The sequence below is a fragment of the Carcharodon carcharias genome, chromosome 3 (genome assembly GCF_017639515.1).
Source record: "Carcharodon carcharias isolate sCarCar2 chromosome 3, sCarCar2.pri, whole genome shotgun sequence".
NCBI classification, from domain to species: Eukaryota; Metazoa; Chordata; class Chondrichthyes; order Lamniformes; family Lamnidae; genus Carcharodon; species Carcharodon carcharias.
This window is the reverse complement of record NC_054469.1, coordinates 120,878,654-120,900,636: the sequence shown is the minus strand read 5'-3', so window position 1 is coordinate 120,900,636 and position 21,983 is coordinate 120,878,654. Positions and strand designations below refer to the sequence as shown.

The 21,983-nt window shown below is 42.1% G+C and overlaps 1 protein-coding gene across 3 annotated transcripts in view; it reads left to right on the top strand.

Annotated features, from left to right (window-relative positions):
• The window catches only part of thsd7aa (thrombospondin, type I, domain containing 7Aa), a 537,669-nt gene that overhangs the window by 437,123 nt on the left and 78,563 nt on the right, over positions 1 to 21,983 (top strand). For all 3 annotated transcript variants that reach the window (XM_041184218.1, XM_041184217.1, XM_041184219.1), the window contains exons 13-15: positions 8,208 to 8,471; positions 16,050 to 16,228; positions 21,762 to 21,767. In XM_041184218.1, coding sequence (XP_041040152.1) covers positions 8,208 to 8,471; positions 16,050 to 16,228; positions 21,762 to 21,767 — 449 coding nt within the window. The remainder of the gene's footprint in view (positions 1 to 8,207; positions 8,472 to 16,049; positions 16,229 to 21,761; positions 21,768 to 21,983) is intronic.

Sequence of the window (21,983 nt, the reverse complement as noted above, 5' to 3'; positions counted from 1 at the left end):
TCGATGTACCGGAGAAAGAGTTGTGGGAGGGGGCCGGAGTAGGACTGGAACAAGGAATGTTCCACATACCCCATAAAGAGACAGACATAGCTGTGGGTACCCATAGCCACACCTTTTATTTGGAGGAAGTGAGAGGAGTTAGAGGAGAAATTATTCAGTGTGAGAACAAGTACAGCCAGACAGAGGAGAGTAGTGGTGGATGGGGATTGTTCGGGCCTCTGTTCAAGGAAGAAGCTAAGGGCCCTCATACCATCCTGGTGAGGGTTGGAGGTGTAGAGGGATTGGACGTCTATGGTGAAGAGGAGGCGGTTGGGGCCAGGGAACTGGAAATTGTTGATGTGACGTAAGGTGTCAGAGGAATCATGGATGTAGGTGGGAAGGGACTGGACAAGGGGAGAGAGAAGAGAGTCAAGATAACGAGAAATGAGTTCCGTGGTGCAGGAGCAGGGTGACACGATCAGTCTACCGGGACAGTTCTGTTTGTGGATTTTGGGTAGGAGGTAGAAGCGGATTGTCCGAGGTTGGGCGACTATCAGGTTGGAAGCTGTGGGAGGAAGACTCCAGAGGAGATGAGGTCAGTGACAGTCCTGGAAACAATGGCTTGATGTTCAGTGGTGGGGTCATGGTCCAGGGAGAGGTAGGAGGAAGTGTCTGCGAGTTGATGCTCAGCCTCCGCGAGGTAGAGGTCAGTGCGCCAGACAACAACAGCACCACCCTTGTCAGTAGGTTTGATGACAATGTTGGGGTTGGACCTGAGAGAACGGAGTGCAGGAAGTTCACAGAGAGAGAGATTAGAATGGGTGAGAGGAGCAGAGAAATTGAGACGACTAATGTCACGCCGACAGTTCACAATGAAAAGATCGAGAGAAGGTAAGAATCCAGAGGGAGGGGTCCAGGTGGAGGGAGAATATTGGAGGTGGGTAAAAGGATCCGTTGAACGGGGAGAGGACTCCTGCCCAAAGAAGTGAGCACGGAGACGAAGACGGCGGAAGAGGAGTTCAGCATCGTGCTGAGCCCGATATTCATTGAGATGAGGGCATAAGGGTATGAAACTAAGTCCTTTGCTGACCACTGAACGTTCAGCATCGGAGAGGGGAAGGTCAGGGGGTATAGTGAATACACGGCCGGGGCTGGGATTGGAAGATGGGGTGGGGACGGAGGGACAGGCAGGGGTGGAGGGTCCTAGATGGGTGTTGGTGTCAATGGGTTGTTGGAGCCAGTCCAGTCCCTTCCCACCTACATCTGTGATTCCTCTGACACCTTACGTCACATCAACAATTTCCAGTTCCCTGGCCCCAACCGCTTTCTCTTCACCATGGACTTCCAATCCCTCTACACCTCCATCCCACACCAGGATGGTCTGAGGGCCTTAGCTTCTTCCTCGAACAGAGGTCCAAACAATCCCCATCCACCACTACTCTCCTCCATCTGGCTGAACTTGTTCTCACACTGAACAATTTCTCCTTTAACTCCTCTCACTTCCTCCAAATAAAAGGTGTGGCTATGGGTACCCGCATGGGCCCCAGCTATGTCTGTCTCTTTATGGGGTATGTGGAACATTCCTTGTTCCAGTCCTACTCCGGCCCCCTCCCACAACTCTTTCTCCGGTACAGCAATGATTATTTCGGTGCTGCTTCATGCTCTCATCGGGACTTGGAAAAATTAATTAATTTTACTTCCAATCTCCACCCCTCCATCATTTTCACATGGTCCATCTCTGACACTTCCCTTCCCTTCCTTGACCTCTCTGTCTCAATCTCTGGTGATAGACTGTCCACCAATATCCATTACAAGCCTACCGACTCCCACAGCTACCTCGACCACAGCTCCTCACATCCTGCTTCCTGTAAGGACTCCATCCCATTCTCTCAGTTCCTTCGCCTCCGTCGCATCTGTTCTGATGATGCTACCTTCAAAACAGTTCCTCTGACACGTCCTCCTTCTTCCTTAACCCAGGTTTTCCACCCACGGTCGTTGACAGGGCCCTCAACCATGTCCGGCCCATCTCCCGTGCGCCGCCCTCACACATTCTCCTCCCTCCCAAAAACATGATAGGGTCCCCCTTGTCCTCACTTATCACACCACCAGCCTCCGCATTCAAAGGATCATCCTCCGCTATTTCCGCCAACTCCAGCATGATGCCACCACCAAACACATCTTCCCTTCACCCCTCCGGCGGCATTCCGTAGGGACCGTTCCCTCCGGGACACCCTGGTCCACTCCTCCATCACCCCCTACTCCTCAAACCCTATCTATGGCACCTCCCCATGCCCATGCAAAAGATGCAACACCTGCCCCTTCACTTCCTCTCTCCTCACCGTCCAAGGGCCCAAACACTCCTTTCAAGTGAAGCAGCATTTCACTTGCATTTCCCCCCACTTAGTCTACTGCATTCGTTGCTCCCAGTGCGGTCTCCTCTACATTGGAGAGACCAAACGTAAACTGGGCAACCGCTTTGCAGAGCACCTGCGGTCTGTTCACAAGAAAGACCCAAACCTCCCTGTTGCTTGCCATTTTAACACTCCACCCTGCTCTCTTACCCACATGTCTGTCCTTGGCTTGCTGCATTGTTCCAGTGAAGCCCAACGCAAACTGGAGGAACAGTACCTCATCTTCCGACTAGGCACTTTACAGCCTTCCGGATTGAATATTGAATTCAACAACTTTAGATCTTGAACTCCTTCCTCCATCCCCACCCCTTTCCACTTCTTCCCCCTTCCTTTTGTTTTTTCCAATAATTTATATAGATTCTTCTTTTCCTACCTATTTCCATTATTTTTAAATCTTGTATGCCCTGCTAGTCCTTCCACCCCACCCCCACTAGAGCTGTACCTTGAGTGTCCTGCCATCCATTCTTAATTAGCACATTCGTTTAGATAATATCACCACCTTCAACACTTCTTTGTTCCTTTGTCTGAGACATATTTTGATTATCTGCTCCTATCACTGCTTGCTTGTCCCTACAACCACACCCCCACCCCAACTTCTCTCCCACCCCACCCCCACCTTAAACCAGCTTATATTTCACCCCTCTTCTAATATTCTAATCAGTTCTGCTGAAGGGTCATGAGTACTCGAAACGTCAACTCTTTTCTTCTCTGCTGATGCTGCCAGACCTGTTGAGTTTTTCCAGATAATTCTGTTTTTGTTTTGGATTTCCAGCATCCGCAGTTTTTTGTTTTTATCTCTTAATAGTTTAAGGCCCTGCTTCTGTCCTAGATATTCGGTTTGCCAGGACACTTGGTTTCAGTGGAATGGAAATTTTCCCCTTTCCCCAATACTGGTTCCAATGGTCCATGAAGTGAAACTCCTTCCTTCTACACGACTTTCAGCCAGGCAGTTAGTCTTCTAATCCATTTATCCCTATGCCAATTAGCCTGTGACTCAGGTAACAATCTAGAGATTATTACCTTTGGGGTTCTGCTTTCTAATTTGGATCCTAACTCCTCAAACTCTTTCAGCAGACCATTATTCCTGTTTCTACCAAGGTTTTTTGGACCAAGACAATTGGATCCTCCCTCCTCAAAATTCTTCTCCAGCCATGAGAATCCTCACCTCAATCCTAAATGGTCAGACCCTCATCCTAAGACTATGGTTCGTAGTTCCAGACTCTCCAGCCAGCGGAAACAGCCTCTCAGCATCTGCCCAGTCAAACCCTCTAAGCATTTATGCTTTAATAAGTTCTTCTCTGAATCTTCTAAACTCCAGAAAAAATAGACTCATTATATTCTATCTCTCCTTCTCAACCCAGAAAGCAATTCCGTAAACCTTTGTTACACCTCCTTTAAGGCAAGTATATCTTTCTTTAAGTAAGGAGGCCAAAACCTTACACACCACTCCAGGTATGGTCTCACCAAAGTCCTTCTTAATTGTAGCAGGACCTCCATACTCCTTTACTCCAATCGCCTTGCAATAAAAGCTAACGTACCATTTGCCTTCCTAATTGCTTGTGCGCTTGCACATTAACTTTCTGTAATTCCTGTATAAGGACCTAAAATCCCTTTATTCACTCACCTTCTAAAAAATATGTTTTTTAAAATTCCATTCTTCCGATCAGAGTAGATAATTTCACAACTCCCCACATCATACTCTATCTTCTTAACCAATCTATATCCCTACACAGCCACTTTGTCTCATCCTCTTAGTTCACTTTCCAAAGCTTTATAGCTTTGTATCATCAGCAAACTTGGATATATCACAATCAATATCCTCTTCCAAGTCATTGATGTGGATTGTAAATAGCTACGGCCAAGAACTGATCCTTGCCATACTGCTTGTTATACATCTCAAAAATGATGCATTCATTCCTACTCTCTGCTTTCTGTCCATTAACCAATCCTTAGTCCATACAAATATATTCCCCATCCCCTGAGCCCTAATCTTGTGCAACAACCTCTCCTGTGACACCTTAACCAATGCCTCCTAAAAATCCAAATGTCCTACATTCATTGGTTTACCCCTAACTGCCCTGCTAATTACTTAATAATGCTTGTCAGTCACCATCACTGGTGCATTCTCCATGGCAACACCTCTACCAATCAGAGTGTACTTCCCAACCATCAGCGCACTCTTCTCATGCAGTATAATTGTTGTTTGCCCCTTATGCTGGTATTCCTGCGAAGTGCCCTGATGAGTGCAAGACAAAAAGCTTTGACACGCCTCTTTTTTCAGCAATTCGCAAGGTCTGTACTACCAAATGACTACTTAAGACTTAGAAACTTTCATCTGTTCATGTAACTAGTCTTTTCCTGGAACAGGTCACCAGCAGCTATAGCTTGAGGGGTGTCACTCCACTTCAAGCATGGCTGACCAGGAGACATTCCCCATCCCGCCCCGCCCCGCCCCGCTCTTATCGTCTGCCACAGGCATAATGGAAGGATTTACATGCTGATAATCCTACTGTGCCACAAGACCTCCCTGCTAAATATATCCTCAAAAAACTCTAATAGATTTGTCAAACATGGTTTCCCTTTCATAAAAACATTAACTCTGCCTAATCCTATTGTGATTTTCTAAATGTTCTGTTACTATGTCCTTAATAATAAATTTTAGCATTTTCCTGAATACTGATGGCAGGTTAGCTGGCCTATAGATCCCTAATTTAATTCTCCCTTGAACAGCACGGTTACCTTTACTACCTTCAGATTCATGATGACTATTCTAGAACCAAAGCATCCACAATTTCTGTAGCCAACCCTTTTAAAACCCTGGGGTGTAGGCCAGTAGGCCCAAATGATTTGTCAGCTTTAAGTCATGTTAAATTTTCCAGTACTTTCTTTTACTAACATTAATTGTCTTAAATTCCTCACCCCCATTAAACACTTGGTTCCCCAAAAATCTCTGATGTGTAATTCGGTGCCCTTTGCTGTGAAGATGGACACAAAATAATTGTTTCAACACCTCTGCCATTCTTTATTCCATATTATAATTTCTCCTGCTTGCGGGAGACCCTGATTTACTCTCATTAATCTCTCCATTTTTACATACTTTTAAACAGTCTCACAATCTCTTTTTTAATTCTTGCCATTTTAATCAAATTCTATTTCCCAAAGCACTGATTCCATGGGAATTGACCAGGAAGTTTGAATTTCTGACAAGTAATCCCCCTGCTCCCAGGGACCCTCAAAAATGTCTCTGACTCTGAGTTACAGTCAGAGACCTCGGACAGTTCAGATTTACTTAACTGGATAGTTATCCAGGAAATATTAGACAGAAAAATCCTAGTGTAACTCCTGAGTAACTATACAACTGACCCTCCAAATCACTCACGGTGACCCCCCTCAGCTACCCTTTCGATCAGCTGACTACCACCCTGACCCACTGAACCACCCCCGACCCAACTATCTCCCCTACCTAAACTGTCTTGCACCCTCCATCCGACCAACCCCTGACCCAACTTAACTAGCTCCACGATTCAACTAGGCACTGACCCAACCTGATTAGGCCCCACCAACCGACCACCCCTTGACCTGACCTGACCACCTCCCGACCTGACTAGCCCCATCCCCAACCACCCCTGACCTGACCTGACTAGCTCCCACCACTCGACCACTCCCGATCTGACCTGACTAGGCCCCACCACCCAACCACCCCCAACCTGACCTGATTAGCTCCACCACCCATCCACCCCCAATCTGACCTGATTAGCTCCAACATCCAACTTACCCCGACCTGAACTGTCTAGCCCCACCACCTGACCAACCCCTCCGACTCTACCCAACTACCCTGCAACCCGCCTACCCACTCACCTACCTTCCCACCTTACCCCTTCACCCACCTGCCACCCTACCCACTTAACTTATTCATCCTACTCACTTACACATTCACCCATTCACTCATCAATTCATTCACTAACACACTGCAAAGCTTTAGAACTTTTAAATGTGGCAGCTAGTGTCATATAAAGGTGATGTAGCTTCTGCGCTGATTCTCTTTGCCGCTCTCTCTGTGGATTCCTGCATTGAGGGAGTTCTTCTGCATTGTGGATCGGAAGTTTGGCCAGAAAAATTGTACCCAGGTAAGTAGGTAGTTTTCTGTCTGGTCAGTGTCGGACTCAGCAGTCCTCATGCTGATTGTAAGATTTGGGCCGATTTTTAAAACTATTTGCCATAGCCTGATTACCATTGTATCTTTTAATCTAATTTCCCAATCTGCTTCAGCCATTCATACCTCATACCTTAATAATTAGCATGGTTTAAATTTAAGAACCTAGTTTCAGACTTGACCACATCACTCTCAAACTTAATATGAAATTCTATCATCTTATGATCACTCTTTCTCAGAGGATCCCTTACTTTCAGATTACTAATTATCTGTGTCTCATTACACAATGCTAGACCTAAAATGACCTACTCCATTTGATTCCTATTCTAGAAAACTTTCTTTACTGCATTCCATGAACTCGTCTTCCAATCTACTTTTGTCGATTAGGTTTGCTCAGTCTATTATGAGGATTAAAATCCCTATGATTATTGCATTACCCTTGTTGCATGCTCCTTTAATTTCCTAATTTATAATTACCATTAGAACACCTACCAACTATGGCCAATAGTGTTTCATGCTTCGCCCCATATCAGTTCTACATCCTGATTTTCTGGACTAAGATCCATTCTCTCTACTGCTTTTATCTCATCCTTTATCATCAGGATTACCCTACCTTCCCTTCTATTTTTCCTAAATTTTCTAAAAATCAAGTACCTTGGAATGTTTAACTCCTAAACTTGGTAACCCAGCAATCATGTCCTGTAATGGCTACCAGATCAACCTATTTGTACCATTAATTTATCTTTATATTTATGAATGCTACAGTCATTCAGATATGGTGCCTTTAATTTTAACTTTTTACTATTTTTCCAGTGCAACCTTCGTCACTAATGCTCTATTACTATTATTAAACCCCTAACAAAACCTGCTTGATTTCACCCAAATCGCAATTCTACTCTACAGCTTGACTTATCACCTCAGTCTTATAAATTAACCTGTATCTGAATCCTTTCCCCTGGAACCCCACCCTTTCACCAGCCCCCAAATTAGTCTAAAGTCATATATACCACCCTAGTTATTTGATTTGCCAGGACATTGGTCTCTGCCTGGTTTAAGTGTAGTCTGTGCCAATGGAATAGATCCGGTTTTCCCCAGTACTGACGCCAGTGCCCTAGGAATTGAATCTCATACCTCCAACACCACTCTTTTAGTCATGCATTTAAGTCTCGATCTGTTTATTCTTTGGCAAATTATACGAGACTTAGGTAGTAATTCAGAGATTCTGCTTTTTAATTTCTCCATTAACACCTCACCCTGCCTCAGTGGGACCTCATTCCTAGTTCTACTTCTATAGCTGGTTCTTATGTGGACCACAACAACTGGATCCTCTCCCTTCACTTCACTTCTCTAGCCATGAGGAGATACACTTTATCACAATGGCTAATATTGGGAATGTGAAAGGTTGGGGATTATGTCTGGATCCTACCACAATGTGGCCGAATGTAATATTTCTCTGAGTCACTGCACTACTATGATCCATCTCCAGAACCCACTTTCAGCTTCAGGTGTAATACAAATGCAAGGATCTTGATTAGAAATTGTAGTTCAAAAGATTGTTTTTTGAGTGCCCTGCTGAATCCTGTAAAACTATTCTCTAGCAATTGAAAGTTGGTTTCATCCCAATGTGTTCCTAAACAGATATCTGTTTTCATTGTTAATATCAGGGAAAAGCAAGAAGAGAGAAAAATGTAGGAACACTCAACTTTTCCCTCTGATTGAGACCCAGTTTTGTCCATGTGACAAATACACAGCCCAGCCTATAGGCAACTTGTCTGACTGCATTCTGCCTGAGGGAAAGATGGAAACCTTGCTTGGCATGAAGATCCAAGGAGATATCAAAGAGTGTGGACGGGGATATCGCTATCAAGCCTTGGCTTGTCGAGATCAGAATAACAGACTCGTGGAATCAGGACGATGCAACAGGCATGGTAAGTTAAAAAGAAATGAAAAAAATCATGAATTCTTGTTTTGACAGAGTATATGTACCAGTATTTTAAAAATAAAATCACCGGTATGACATTTCTTTAATTTGCAACAAGAAAAGCTATTACTGTGGTTTGAACAAAAGAACAGAAGAAATATGAACAGAGGTTGGCCATTTGTCCCCTCAAACCTACTCAGCTATTGAATAAGACCATGACTGAGCTTCTACATCAGCTTAATTTTCCCTTCCTATTCTTATATCCTGTGATTTCCTTACAGCCCAAGAATCCATCAATCTCTGTCTTGAATATACAAAACAACTGAGCATCCACAGCTGCCTAGGATAGAGAATTGCAAAGAATCACAACTCTCTGGCCAGGAATTTTCAACAGCAGAGTTTCCCTTCTCACCATCCAAGGAGTCCCTGCCGATACTGGTTGCACTGCAGCCAATTAAGGCTTCGATAAGCATTAATTGGCTGGAGGCAGGACTTCCATCCCTCACTTGAGAGGCGTCCTTTCAAGGGAGGGGCGGAAGTCCTGCCTCAGAGAGCTGTTGACCAATTGGATTCGCTGGTAGCTCTTTAGTCCCAGCAGTACTAGAAGCTGCAGTGGACAGGACTGGGACTGCAAACAGTCCACAGAGTCAAAGTCCCTCTGCCCTGAACTCCTCCCGCCAGTCTGAAAATTGAGGCTGGACAGGAAGCAAACTTTATGCAGTCATTAATTGGGCATTTAAGGTTCTCAATTGGGGAAAGGGTGAGTGCGCCAGCCTGGGCCTCGTCCATTCCACCATAAAATTGCATGAGAGGTCAGGGCGGGCAAGAGCCCAGTGGGAAAGCCATCCGAAGAATTCCCTGCCTACAAACCTGCTGGGTGGGAACATTGAATTCTGCCCTCTGAATGAAGAAATTTCTCCTCATCTCAGTCTGAAATGTCAGCCCCTTATCCTGAGACTATGACTTCTAGATCTAGACTCTCCAGCCAGGATGAAATATTGAATAGACTGTTGATACTTAAAGTTGACAAGGCACCCAAGCCGGGTGAGGTGCTTCTGAGGATATTGAAGGAAGTAAGAGTAGAAATTGCAGGGGCACTGGCCATAATTTTTCAATCTTCCCTAGACTCAAGGGAGGTGCCAGAGGACTGGAGAATTGCAAACATTATGTCCTTGATCAAAAAAGGTTGTAAAGGTAAGCCCAGCAATTACAGACCAGTCAGTTTAACTGAAGCGGTAGGCAGGATTCTAGAAACAATTATTCGAGGTAGAATTAGTAGTCACATGGAAAAATATGAGTTAATAAGGAAGAGCCAGCATGGATTTCTAACGGGGAAATCCTGTTTAACTAACTTGTTGGAATTTTTTGAAGAGGCAACAGGAAAGGTCAGTGAGGGTAAGGCTGTTGATGTGGTGTATATCGACTTTCAAAAGGCATTTGACACAGTGCCACACAACAGACTTGTGAGAAAAGTTATTGGTCATGGAATAAAAGGGACAATAGTAACATGGATACAAAATTGGCTGAAAAATATGAAGCGAAGAATAATGGTCAATGATATTTTTCGGGCTGGAGGAAGGTTTGTAGTGGAGTTCCTCAGGGGTCGGTATTGGGACCCTTGCTTTTCCTGATACATATTAATGATCTAGATCTTGGTGTGCATGGGACAATTTCAAAGTGTGCGAATGATACAAAGCTTGGGTGTGTTATAAACTGTGAGGAGGACAGTGTAGAACTTCAAAAGGACATAGAGAAGTTGGTGAAGTGGGCAGATAGGTGGCAGATGAAGTGATGTATTTTGATAGGAAGAACATGGACAGATAATATAAAATAAGAGGTGAAATTTTGAAGGGGGTGCAGGAGCAGAAAGACCTTGGTGTATATGTGCATGGATCATTGAAGGTGGCAGGACAGGTGGAGAGAGCAGTTAGTATTGCATATAGTATCATGGGCTTTATTAATAGGGGCATAGAGTACTGAATTTATATAAGAGACTCGTTAGACCTCAATTGGAGTATTACATACAGTTCTGGACGCCATATTATAAGAAGGATGCGAACACCTTGGAGAGAGTGCAGAAGAGGTTTACAAGAATGGTTCCAGGGATGAGAAACTCCAGTTACAACGAGAGCTTGGAGAGGTTGGGACTGGTCTCCTTGGAGAGAAGGCTAACAGGCAATTTAATAGAGATGCTCAAAATCATGAGGGAGCTGGACAGAGTAGATAGAAAGAAACTGTTCCCACTCATAAAAGGATCAAGGACAAGAGGGCACAGATTTAACATGATTTGCAAAAGAAGCAAATGTGATGTGAGAAGAAACTTTTTCACACAACGAGTGATTCAGATCTGGAATGCACTGCCTGGAAGTGTGGTGGAGGCAGGTTCAACCGAGGCATTCAAGAGGGCATTAGGTGATTATTTAAATAGAAACAATGTGCAGGGGTATGGGAAAAAGGCAGGGCAATGGCACGAGGTCATAATGCTCATTTGGAGAGGTGGTGCAGACATGATGGGCCAAATGGCCTTTTTCCGTGCCATTAAAACTCTGAGATTCCATGAAGCAGCTGGTCATCATCTATCCAGTCAAACCCTCTAAGATTTTTTATATTTGAATGAGATCACCTCTCATTCTTCTAAACTCTGTAGAATATAGGCCTACTCTACTCAGCCTCTACTCATAGCACAGCCTTCTCATTTCAGGACTCAGTATTGTGAACCTTAAGTCAAGTACATCCTTCCTTAGGTAAGGAGATCAAAACTGTGCATACTAACCCAGATTTAGTCCTTATATAATTGTGACAAGACTTCCTCACTTCTATACTCCAACCTCCTTGCAATAAAGGCGAACATACTATTTGCTATCCTGATTGCTTGCTGTACCAGTAACTGTATCCTGTTGTGTGGCATGATTACCATGCAAAATGACATAGATTCAGAACAGATTTAGCAGCTCAAAACTGGGCACCCATGAGGTGCTGTGGGCCATCAGCAGCAGCAGAATTATATTCAACCACAGTCTGTAATATCGTAGCCCCATATGCCCTCACTCTGCCATTACCATCAAGGCAGAAGACCAACCCTGATTCAATGAGGAGTGTGGGAGGTCATTGTCAGAAGCAGCATCAGACACAGCTAAAAATGAGGTACCAACCTGTTGATGCTACAGCACATGACTACCTGCATGCTAAAGAGTGGAATCAGCATGTCATAGACAGATCTATGCAACCCGCAACCATTAAAGATCAAAGCTCTTCAATCTTGCCACATCCAGTCATGAATGATGATGGACAATTAAACAGCTAGCCAGAGGAGCAGACTCCACAATCATCCCCATCATCAGTAATGGGGAAACTTAGCAAATCAGTGCAAAAGACCAAGTTGAAGCACTTACAACCATCGTCAACCAGAAGTGCTGAGTGGATGATTATCCCCTTCTGAGGTCCCCAACATCAGAGATGCTAGTCTTCAGTTAATTTAACTCACTCCAGATAATATCAAGAAATGGCTGAATGGACTGGAAACAGCAAAGGTTATGAGCCCTGGCAACATCCCGGCTGTAGTATTGAAGACATGTGCTCCAGAACTTACCATGGACCTATCTAAGTTGTTCCAATACATCTATTGCACTGGCATCTACCCGAAAATGTGGAAAATTGCCACACAAAGCAGGACAAATCCAATCTGGCAATTATCACCCATTCAGTCTACTCTCAATCATCAGCAGACAGATGGAAGATGTAATCAACAGTGCTAACAAGCGACACTTACCGATGCTCCATTTGGTTCCAGCAGGACCATTTATCTCCAAATCTCATTTACAGCCTTGGTCCAAACATGAACGAGAAAGCTAAATTCCAGACTTGAGGTGAGAGTGACTGTCCTTTACGTAAAGGCAGCTTTTGACTGAGAATGGCATCAAGGAGCCTTGTAAAAATGAAGTCAATGGGAATCAAAGGTTAACTCTCCATTGGTTGAAGTCATACCTACCACAAAGAGAGATGGTTGTGGTTGTTGGAGGCCAATCATCTCATTCCCAGGATATTGCTGCAGGAGTTCTTCAGGGTTGTATCCTAGGTCTAAACATTTTAAGTTGCTTCATCAATGACCTTTCCTAAGGTCAGAAGTGGGGTTGTTCATTGATTTTTGCACAATGCTCAGTTCCATTTGCAGCTCCTCAGATAATGAAGCAGTCTATAGCTGCATGCATCAAGATCAGGACAGCCTTCAGGTTTAGGCTAAGTGGCAAGTAATATTCAAGAAACACAAGTTCTAGCAATGACATCCTCCAACAAGAAACAATCTAACCATATCCCCTTGATGTTCAACAGCATTACCATCACTAAATCCCTCACCATCAACACTCTGAGGATTATTATTGACCAAAAATTTAACTGGACTGACAATATAAATATAGTCACTTCAGGAGTAGGTCAGAGGCAGGGAGTTCTGTGGTGAATAACTCACATCCTGATTCCCCAAAGCCTGTTCACCATCTACAAGGCACAAGTCAGGATTAATGGAATACTCTCCACTTGCCTGAGTGAGTGTATCTCCAACAGCACTCAAGACACGCAACATCATCCAGGACAAAGCAGCTCGACTGATTGGCATCTTATTTTCTACTTTAAACATTCACTCTCTCCACCATTGGCATACAGTGGCAACAGTGTGTACAATCCACAAAATGCACTGCAGCAAATCTTCAAGATTGCTTCGACATCATCACCTGCAAAATTTCCTCCAATGCACATAACATCCTGACTTGGAAGTATGTCACCATTCCTTCATTGTCACTGGGTAAAAATGCAGGATTCCCTCCTTAACAGGACTGTACCTACACCAGATGGAATACAGCAGTTCATGGAAGCAGTTCACCATCAACTTCTTGAGGGCATGCTGGCTTTGCCAGCGACACTCGTATCCCATGCAGAAGAAATAAAAACCTGCATTTTAACTTTCTATGATTCTTGTAAAAGGACACTGAAATGCCTTTAAATATTAACATTGAATAGTATCTCACCTTTTATAAATTATTTTGCTTTACCATTCTTCCTACCAAAGTTGACAATTCCATATTATTGACAGTTCCCATATCATGCACCATCTGCCATCCTCTTGTCAATCCTACTCTATATTTTTTGTCCTGTAGCAATCCTCAATCCATGCTAATATTTTACCCCAATGTTTAAATGGACTTAAAATAATATGTGATAACATTTGTATATCATAAAGAATATCATTGTTATAAATGTATTTCAATGATGTAGTAAATCTTGGATGATGTTGAGCCTCTTTCATTTATACCTCCAAAATCAGCTGTGTCCAGATTATTCAATGCACCCCTATCTTATTTATTTTATTCTTTCATGGGATGTGGGCATCATGAGCAAGGTCAACATTTATTGCCCAACCATAATTGCCCTTGAACTGAGTGGCCATTTCAGTTAAGAGTCATTACTGTGGATCTAGAGTCACATATCAGATGAGTTTTACAACAATCAATGCTAGTTTTATGTTCCAGATTTGTTTTAGCAACTAAATTTAAATTCCACCAGCTGCTACGATTTGAACCCACGTCTCCAGATCATTAACCTGGGCCTCTTGTCCAGTGACATTACTACAATGCCACCGTCTACCCCTCTTCTACTAGCATGATTTTGTGAAATTCGGCTTTGTGAAAGGACTGGAAGTTGATTTAATTATTGAAAGCGAGAGAAATTAACTTTGTAAATGTGTTCAAGTTTGTTGCCAGATGCTGGAGCAATAAACTGGAATCCTGTTTTTGGGCTACACATTGCTGCTGCAATGTCTATTTCTTTCCAACACCGCCTTCCCCATTAGGAAAACTTGGAAATGCTAGTGAAATTAGTTTCCACAGCTCTTTTCTACCCTTTAAGCTAGGGTCACAAAGATCAATCCTATGATCGTCATAGGAAATCCATGACCCTTTTTCCCTGGAACAGTGAGCAGATTAGCTGGTTCACAATACTTTTATGCACCTCATACTATCTCACAGTGGGCTGATTTTCCATATTTATGTTCCTGATGCAAAATCCTGCTCACTGGGAACTCAAAGTTTCACACAATTTTCCACCCATTAATGAAATATTCAGAAAACTGGCCTAACTTTATTCCCAGAATAACTGTGGGAGATCACAAAATTTGCATGAGTTGGAACATTGCAAATAGGACCATGTTAGTGCTAGTTTGCTTTGATAAAGATTTTAGCTGGAAATTTTCTGTGCTTTTACGCTGTTAACAGCATTTTTTCTGAACCTTTTGGGCACTCAGCTCCTCAGTAACATTTCAGTAGCTGTTGTGTCTAAAATCTGATATCTGAAGGTCTCCATCTTGATCCTATTTCCACAGAGGACAGATTTTTTTAATACCTCTGTCTATTTTACTTTGTCTGGTACCCTGATAGTATTAATTAAATGAGATGCACTGATTGGCTCTTACCCAAGCTCTTTCAATTCTGTGTTGAAAGGCGTAAAAAAAGGGATTATTGGACTGCTCTGGAGATAAGTTTATCTGGCACGAATATACATTTGTTAGATATTCTATTAAAATATAGTTCTTTCAGGTGAAGTGTGGAAAATTGTTTTAGACACATGTAAGAATGCAAAAAAATTTCTAAATATTACAGCATCAAATTACCCTGAATCACCCACCAAGGTTCCAGAAGAGGTAAATTTAGATATTTAGCACCTTGACATCCTGTTTGTCAAGTTATAGATAGCAGTTCTTATCTGTCAGCTGACCTAATGACAGCTGCCTGATTCTTCCCACCATTTTTTACATGGGTTATACCAGTTGTAGGATTCAACTCAAGCTTCTAGTCTGATTCCACAAAGGCAAAATTTGGAGAGTGAAAGTGGGTGCACTAACCCCTGGAATAAAGTATCAGCCACACCTGATTACAACTACAAAATAACTTGGCATGGTGTGATACATTCCAAAAAATGAAAGCTAGCATGAAACCCCAATCTAATAGATTGCTAGCCAAACTGGTTAGAAATCAGTCTCCTGCACTGGTGTCCTCGGTTTCATTTTTGGTCACTTAAAGATGAGATAGTTGTAGTTACCTGCTTTTGGCCCATTTCAGACCTGTTGTATTTTCTTAGGTGTTGTATTAGTATGCTATTGAATGCTATAGTCAAAATCTCAACATTTAGAGGAGCTAACTGCATTAACATTTTGGGGATGAAATTGTTCTTTCTAAATGAATGATAGTGAATCAGCAGCTCATTTTATAACCCATTTTCCATTGACCTCAAAAATTTATTTTTACAGTAATTTTGGGAAAATCAGCTACTAACATAGAGCCTCAGTAGATTGGAGTGTAGGCTACAGAATCAACTATATAGACTTATATCTGATCTTGACGACTGAGTGGTATGGCTGGGAGTAGTGCATCCCATAATTATTCATTGGTTTCTTTTTTTAAAGAGATTTGCCATAATTTAAATTAAGTATCTATTAGCTGAGCAAGTTTCATAGCAATTTTGTGACTGTGACAGTTGCTATAATATGAGTACTATATTAATAGGCATTATCATTCCTTTCATAATTCTCTGACAACAGCTTACATAGAGGAGGCTTGCACCATTCCCTGTCCTTCCGACTGTAAGCTTAGTGAATGGTCCAATTGGTCTCGCTGTAGCAAATCATGTGGTAGTGGAGTGAAGGTCAGATCCAAGTGGTTGCGTGAGAAGCCATACAATGGTGGAAGACCTTGTCCAAAACTTGATCACACCAACCAGGTAACTAGAAACAAATTTAATTCAGATTTCTGAAATGTATATTTGCAACCCTATTTTCAAACCTTCCATTGTTTAAACTATTGAAATGACTGTGAACTTGATGACTGATTAAACCTCCCTGATTTGCCACTGCAGCTTTTGCATCAATGAATAGGGGTTTCCTTAAATGTATCATTGTAAAAGTGGTAGTATAACTTAGGTATCAGGTCAACAATCTGACTCTAAACCTAACTTAAAAATAAGAGGTTCAAGGTCACCTGGAGAAGGTACTCGGATCGAGCAGAGTATATCTGTACTCCAATGCAAAGTCAAGTTATAAGTATTCATATGAAGGCAATTATATTACTGGAAACACTTAAAATGTAATTTTTAATTTCTTAATGTTGGCAAAGGGCTTAGAGTTCCATATCCTATGCAGATGTATATAAATAAAATATAACCCTGTTTTTTGATTGTGTAGTGTGTCCTTCATTTCAATGTTAGTGCCAGCCCAGTTGAAACCAATAGTGAATAGTTTAGAACATTTATACTTATACACTTTATAACATTTCTAGATATGGATCCTTTTCATTTCATCCATTAAGTGCCCCAAACGATATGATTAGATGTATTTGATTAACAATTAGTTGGCCAATAGTGAATCCATAGCATATGCATGTGGAAATCCAAGAATCTGTAGAACATCTTAAAATCAGTTTTGTAAAATATTGAATCACAGTTTCTACCCAATAAATCGTAAGCCCACAAGGCTATTTCTATTCAGTCTAGAAATTGTCTTCTGAAGGTGGTATTGTGGCATTCAACATTGGAATGGAGCAGAGACATATTGAAGTTTATATCAATGCCCACTAGATCCCTATCCCAATCGGAGTTGTGTTAAACAGGGAGGAATTCAATGGAGCTTGTGGCATGGACCAAATAAATTCAGAAGGGAAAGGCAGTCCCTGGTGTCTCTTCATTGGCAACACTGGAGACATTCATAGGCAGCATTGGAGATGCGCTTGGAACAGGCCATGTTTCCCCCATTCTGGCTGTAGGTTTCTGGCCAGACAGACGAAGAAAAGGAAAGAAATGTATACAAATATTTGAAACAAATTGAGGTTTTTAAAAATGGAATTATCTTTTGCCTGTAAAGTTCAGGCTTTGCTTTTGATTCTATTAACAGCAACAAGCTAAATGCAATGCCAGCAGCAGCAAACCGAAAACACAATATAGTTGAGGAAATCAGGACATCAATGCATTGAGTCAGTTAAAAAAATCCAATGGGATTTGATGTCAAAAGCTCTTCTTTAAACATGATGTACAAGTAATTTAAAAAGAGAATAAATGATGACATACCATGTGGCTCTTTAAAAAAAAATCAAACCAACTTCTATCATAATTCTAATCCAGTTTTGCACCTTAGAGACTCATTAGACAGACTTGTTCAGCCAAGGCTCATTAATACGGGCAGCTGGAAAGCAACTGTTAAGATGCGTGAAAAGAGAAAATGTTGATTTGCTGTCTAAATAGACACTGTGGGGAAAAAATGAATCTGAAACTGTCAAGCAGCAGTAAGTCTATTCCAGACATAAAGGCCAAATAGAACATTTTGGCTGGATTTTGGCTACTGAGATGGAGAGCTTGAGTCAGGAAATTTCCTGACTCGGCTGACTCAGCTTGGTAACAAGTACCCCAGATATGCACAATTCTCACTCCTGGGTCCTGTGTTGGATGGAGTTAGACCCACTAGGACAGGCAATGCCGGCTCATTCAAAGGCCCACCTCAGTTATTTGGGACTTCGTTTCAGTTGTTTCAGAAGCTGTTAGACCCTCAAGTCCTCACCCCTCACCACTAGAGTTTTTTTTAACCTCTCACTAACAGCTGCACCAACCCTCCATGGCCCCTCAAACCCTCTCAAAACTCAAGACCAACTCATGACCCCCCACCCACTTCCCTTGCCTCTTCATAACTCCCATGCCATTTCCATGGCCACTCACCCAGTATTCACCATTGGCTGATCTCAGATGCCATGTGGAGATGAAAAAATAAGCTTCTAACAGTCTAATACAGCTCTGACTCATAAGAACTTAAGAAATAGGAGCAGGAGTAGGCCATTCAGCCCCTCAAACCTGCCCCGCGATCATGGTTGATCTGTCCCAGGCCTCAACTCTTCTTTTGTGCCAGCTCCCCCTAGCCCTCAACTCCCCAATATTTCAAGAATGTATCTACCTCCTCTTTCAATATTTTCAGTGATCTAGCCTCCACAGCTCTCTGGGGTAGAGAATTCCAGACATTCACCACCCTCTGAGAGAAGAAATTCCTTTGCATCTCAGTTTTAATTGAGTGTCCCCTTCTTCTGTAACTGTGTCCCCTAGTTCAGGATTCCCTCACTAGTGGAACATCTTCTCAACATCTACCCTGTCAAGACCCCTCAGAATAAAGACCCAACCTGTTTAGCCATTCTTGATAAGCCAACTCCTTCATCCTAGGAATCTTTTGAACAGCCTTCAATGCCAGTATAGCCTTTCTTAAACACTGGGACCAAAACTGTACACAGTACTCCATGTGTAGCCTCACCAACACTCTGTATAGTTGTAACAAGACTTCCCTATTTTTAAACTACAACCCCCTAGCAATACAGGCCAAGATTCCATTTGCCTTCTTAATTACTTGCTGCACCTGCATGCTAACTTTTTGTGGTTCATGCACAAGAACACCCAGATCCCTCTGTGCTGCACTTTTTTGGAGCCTCTCTCCATTTAAATAATAGTCTGCTTTTTGATTCTTCTACTAAAGTGCATGAGCTCACACTTTCCTACATTAAACTCCATCTGCCAGATTTTTGCCCACTGGCTCAACCTATCTATATCTCCTTGCAGATTCCTTATGTCGTCATCACAGCATGCCTTCCCAGCAATTTTTATATTGTCAATAAATTTGAATACATTACCCTCTGCCCCTTCTCCAAGTCATTAATATAGATACAAAATAATTGAGACTGATCCTTGTGGCATTCCACTAGATATGTCTTTCCAACCTGAAAAAGACCCATTAATCCTGATTCTCTGTCTTCTGTGTGTTAACCAATCCTCAATCCATGCTATCTATCCAGCTCTACTTGTGTTCCCCCCCCCCACCCCCAAACCAGCTTATATTTCACCTCTCTTCTATTTTTCCTCTAGTTCTGTTCAAGGGTCATTCGGACTCGAAACATTAACTGTGTTCCTGTCCTTTATAGTGTCCTCCACCATGAAGACCAATTCAAATTATTGGTTTAAATTATCTGCCATTTCCCTGTTCCCCGTTATCAATTCCCCAGTCGCATCTTCACCTTAGCTACTTCCTTTTATATAACCGTAGAAGCTCTTGCTGTTTGTTTTTATATTTCTTGCCAAATTACTTTCGTAATCAATTTTCTCCCTCTTTATTAGCTTTTTAGTCATCCGCTGCTGGTTCCTAAAAAAAATTCCAATCCTCTGGCCTACCACTAGTTTTCACTGCTTTGTAAGCCTTAGTTTTTGATTGGATTCTCTCCTTGACCACCTTTGTTAACCACTGTGGTTCATCCTTCTCATCGAGTCCTTGTTTTGACCAGGATAAATGTTTGTTGAGATTTATGAAATATCTGCTTAAATGTCTGCCACTACTCATCTACTGATCTTCCCCTTAGTCTACTTTCCCAGCCTGCTTTAGACAACTCTTTCTTCACACTTCTGTATTTTTCCTTATTTAAGTTGAGGACACTAGTTGCGACCCGAGTTGCTCGCCCTCAAACTGAATTTGACTCATACACACATTAGTGAAAAAAAGCTCCCATTCATAACAAGCATTCAGAGCTTTTAAATCTCCTCAGGAGGTTAATCTCCTATAAAAAGAAGCAAATTTATATTTAGACCCCACATCAAAGATAGCTAATCCTTTAATAATCTCTTTAAACTGTTAATAAAACTGTGAACTCAGAACCCCCTGCTCAGACTCAGCTTTTCAAACTCAGCCAAGCAGTTATAACTACGTAATAATAGTCCTTGGGGAAATGTCAACAAAGAACTCTATTGAAACTGCATGATCAGGTGCTATTTTTTCTAATCTGCACCAGATGGCCTGTCAATCAAAGTAATCCAGTAGAGGGTCTTTTTAAATCTCACTGACAGTTGCACCCTGTGTTTTTTTATTTTAAGGACTAGAGAATTTTTAAAAAACTTCAGATTATGACCATACAGATATTATCCACCCTTCAGGAACATTTACATCTAATCCCACACTGCAAGTTCAGGCACTTGCAACAGCCAAAATGGGGCCTTTTTGAACTCAGCACTACATTGAAGTTTTCCTGCTGAGTTCAGGTCTCCCTCCTGTGTGATTGGCACCCCATCCCCTTTCCCCGACTGGCAAAAATTGGATCTGTTTTAAATGACGAGCAGGACTTCCACATCTGGTCCTGCCTTCCATTTTTACAGGTCCACAAAGTCTTCACAACTCTGTAAAAATCCGGCCCTTTGTCTGGAAGTGGGAAGAAGGAACATGGTAAAAAAGATTAATGTATACCACACCTCCCACCCCACCCCATTTAAGCATATAACTGTTTCTCTCCTAAAACTTTGACGTAATTTATTATCTATATATATAACTTTTATAAAAAGAGAAAGTACAAATATTGCAACAGTAAATAAAAGTTTAAAGATCATTCTGTAAAATATATAATTATAAGTAAGACAAGTTAGAACAGCATGAAAAGATCTCTGAAATATTTATGGCCCACGAGTTGCTGAATGGCGCAGTGTCAAATCAAGCTCTTCAGATAAATAGTGATACTTAACAAAGATGAGTCTGTGAGCCATAAACCTGCTCTTTTTCCAGATGGAGGGAAGAGTACAGCTCTCCCGTCTGCCAGAACTCATTCATTTTCAAAGGCAACGGCATACCCACTCCTGGCTTCTGTTTGTCTTTTAAATGATCCCTCCTTTCCTAGACCCTGCCTCCTGCCTGTGCCTAAAGCCCCTAGCTGGACACCAAACTCAGTTTCAGTCCAATTAGTGGCTGACACTTTGAAAATTTCATTGCGTCACTGCTGCTGGCACGGTGCCGGGTCAGCATCCAGAAATGTTCCAGGCGTTGGGACCCTGACCCCAGAATGAAAATTGGGTCCTTTATGTCTGACCATGTACTTGGTGGGTAGAAGAACCTTGCGCAACCTCTTACAAAGGCAATTGAATGTTTTGACCATCACCTGTGCATCCAGTCCCAACCTAGTTTGTGATTCATCTGCATTTCTGCCAGAGGGAAGGGTTGTGAAATGTTGACCCTGGTGTTAAATGGAGTTGACAGAGAGCAAGAGATCCACGTCTGATCACATTGGATTTAAATGGTTGAAAATCCTACCATTAGAAAATAAAGATTCATCACTATGGTTTTTAAATGTATTAGAAAATGTAATTTATGTTCTTTAATTTTAAACATAATTGATCATCATGAAAAATTGATTATTTTGTTGAATAATACTTTTGTCTTTTTTGTGCCTTCCCTTTGACAACTTGTGCACTTTCACAACAGGCTCAGGTAAGGCAATGTGATCCACTGTAAAAGTTGTGTGTGTTATGTGTATGTGATCCAGTAGGTTACATTCATATATATTTATGTATTTGTATCAATTTCTTGTACTTTATGTCAAATCAGAATTAATTTCTCTTGTTTGAATTAATTAACTGTCAGGTGTGCGTGTGTGTGTTGGATCTCCTGTGACACTGCTCTCTTAGTCAGAAGATAGGCTAAGTG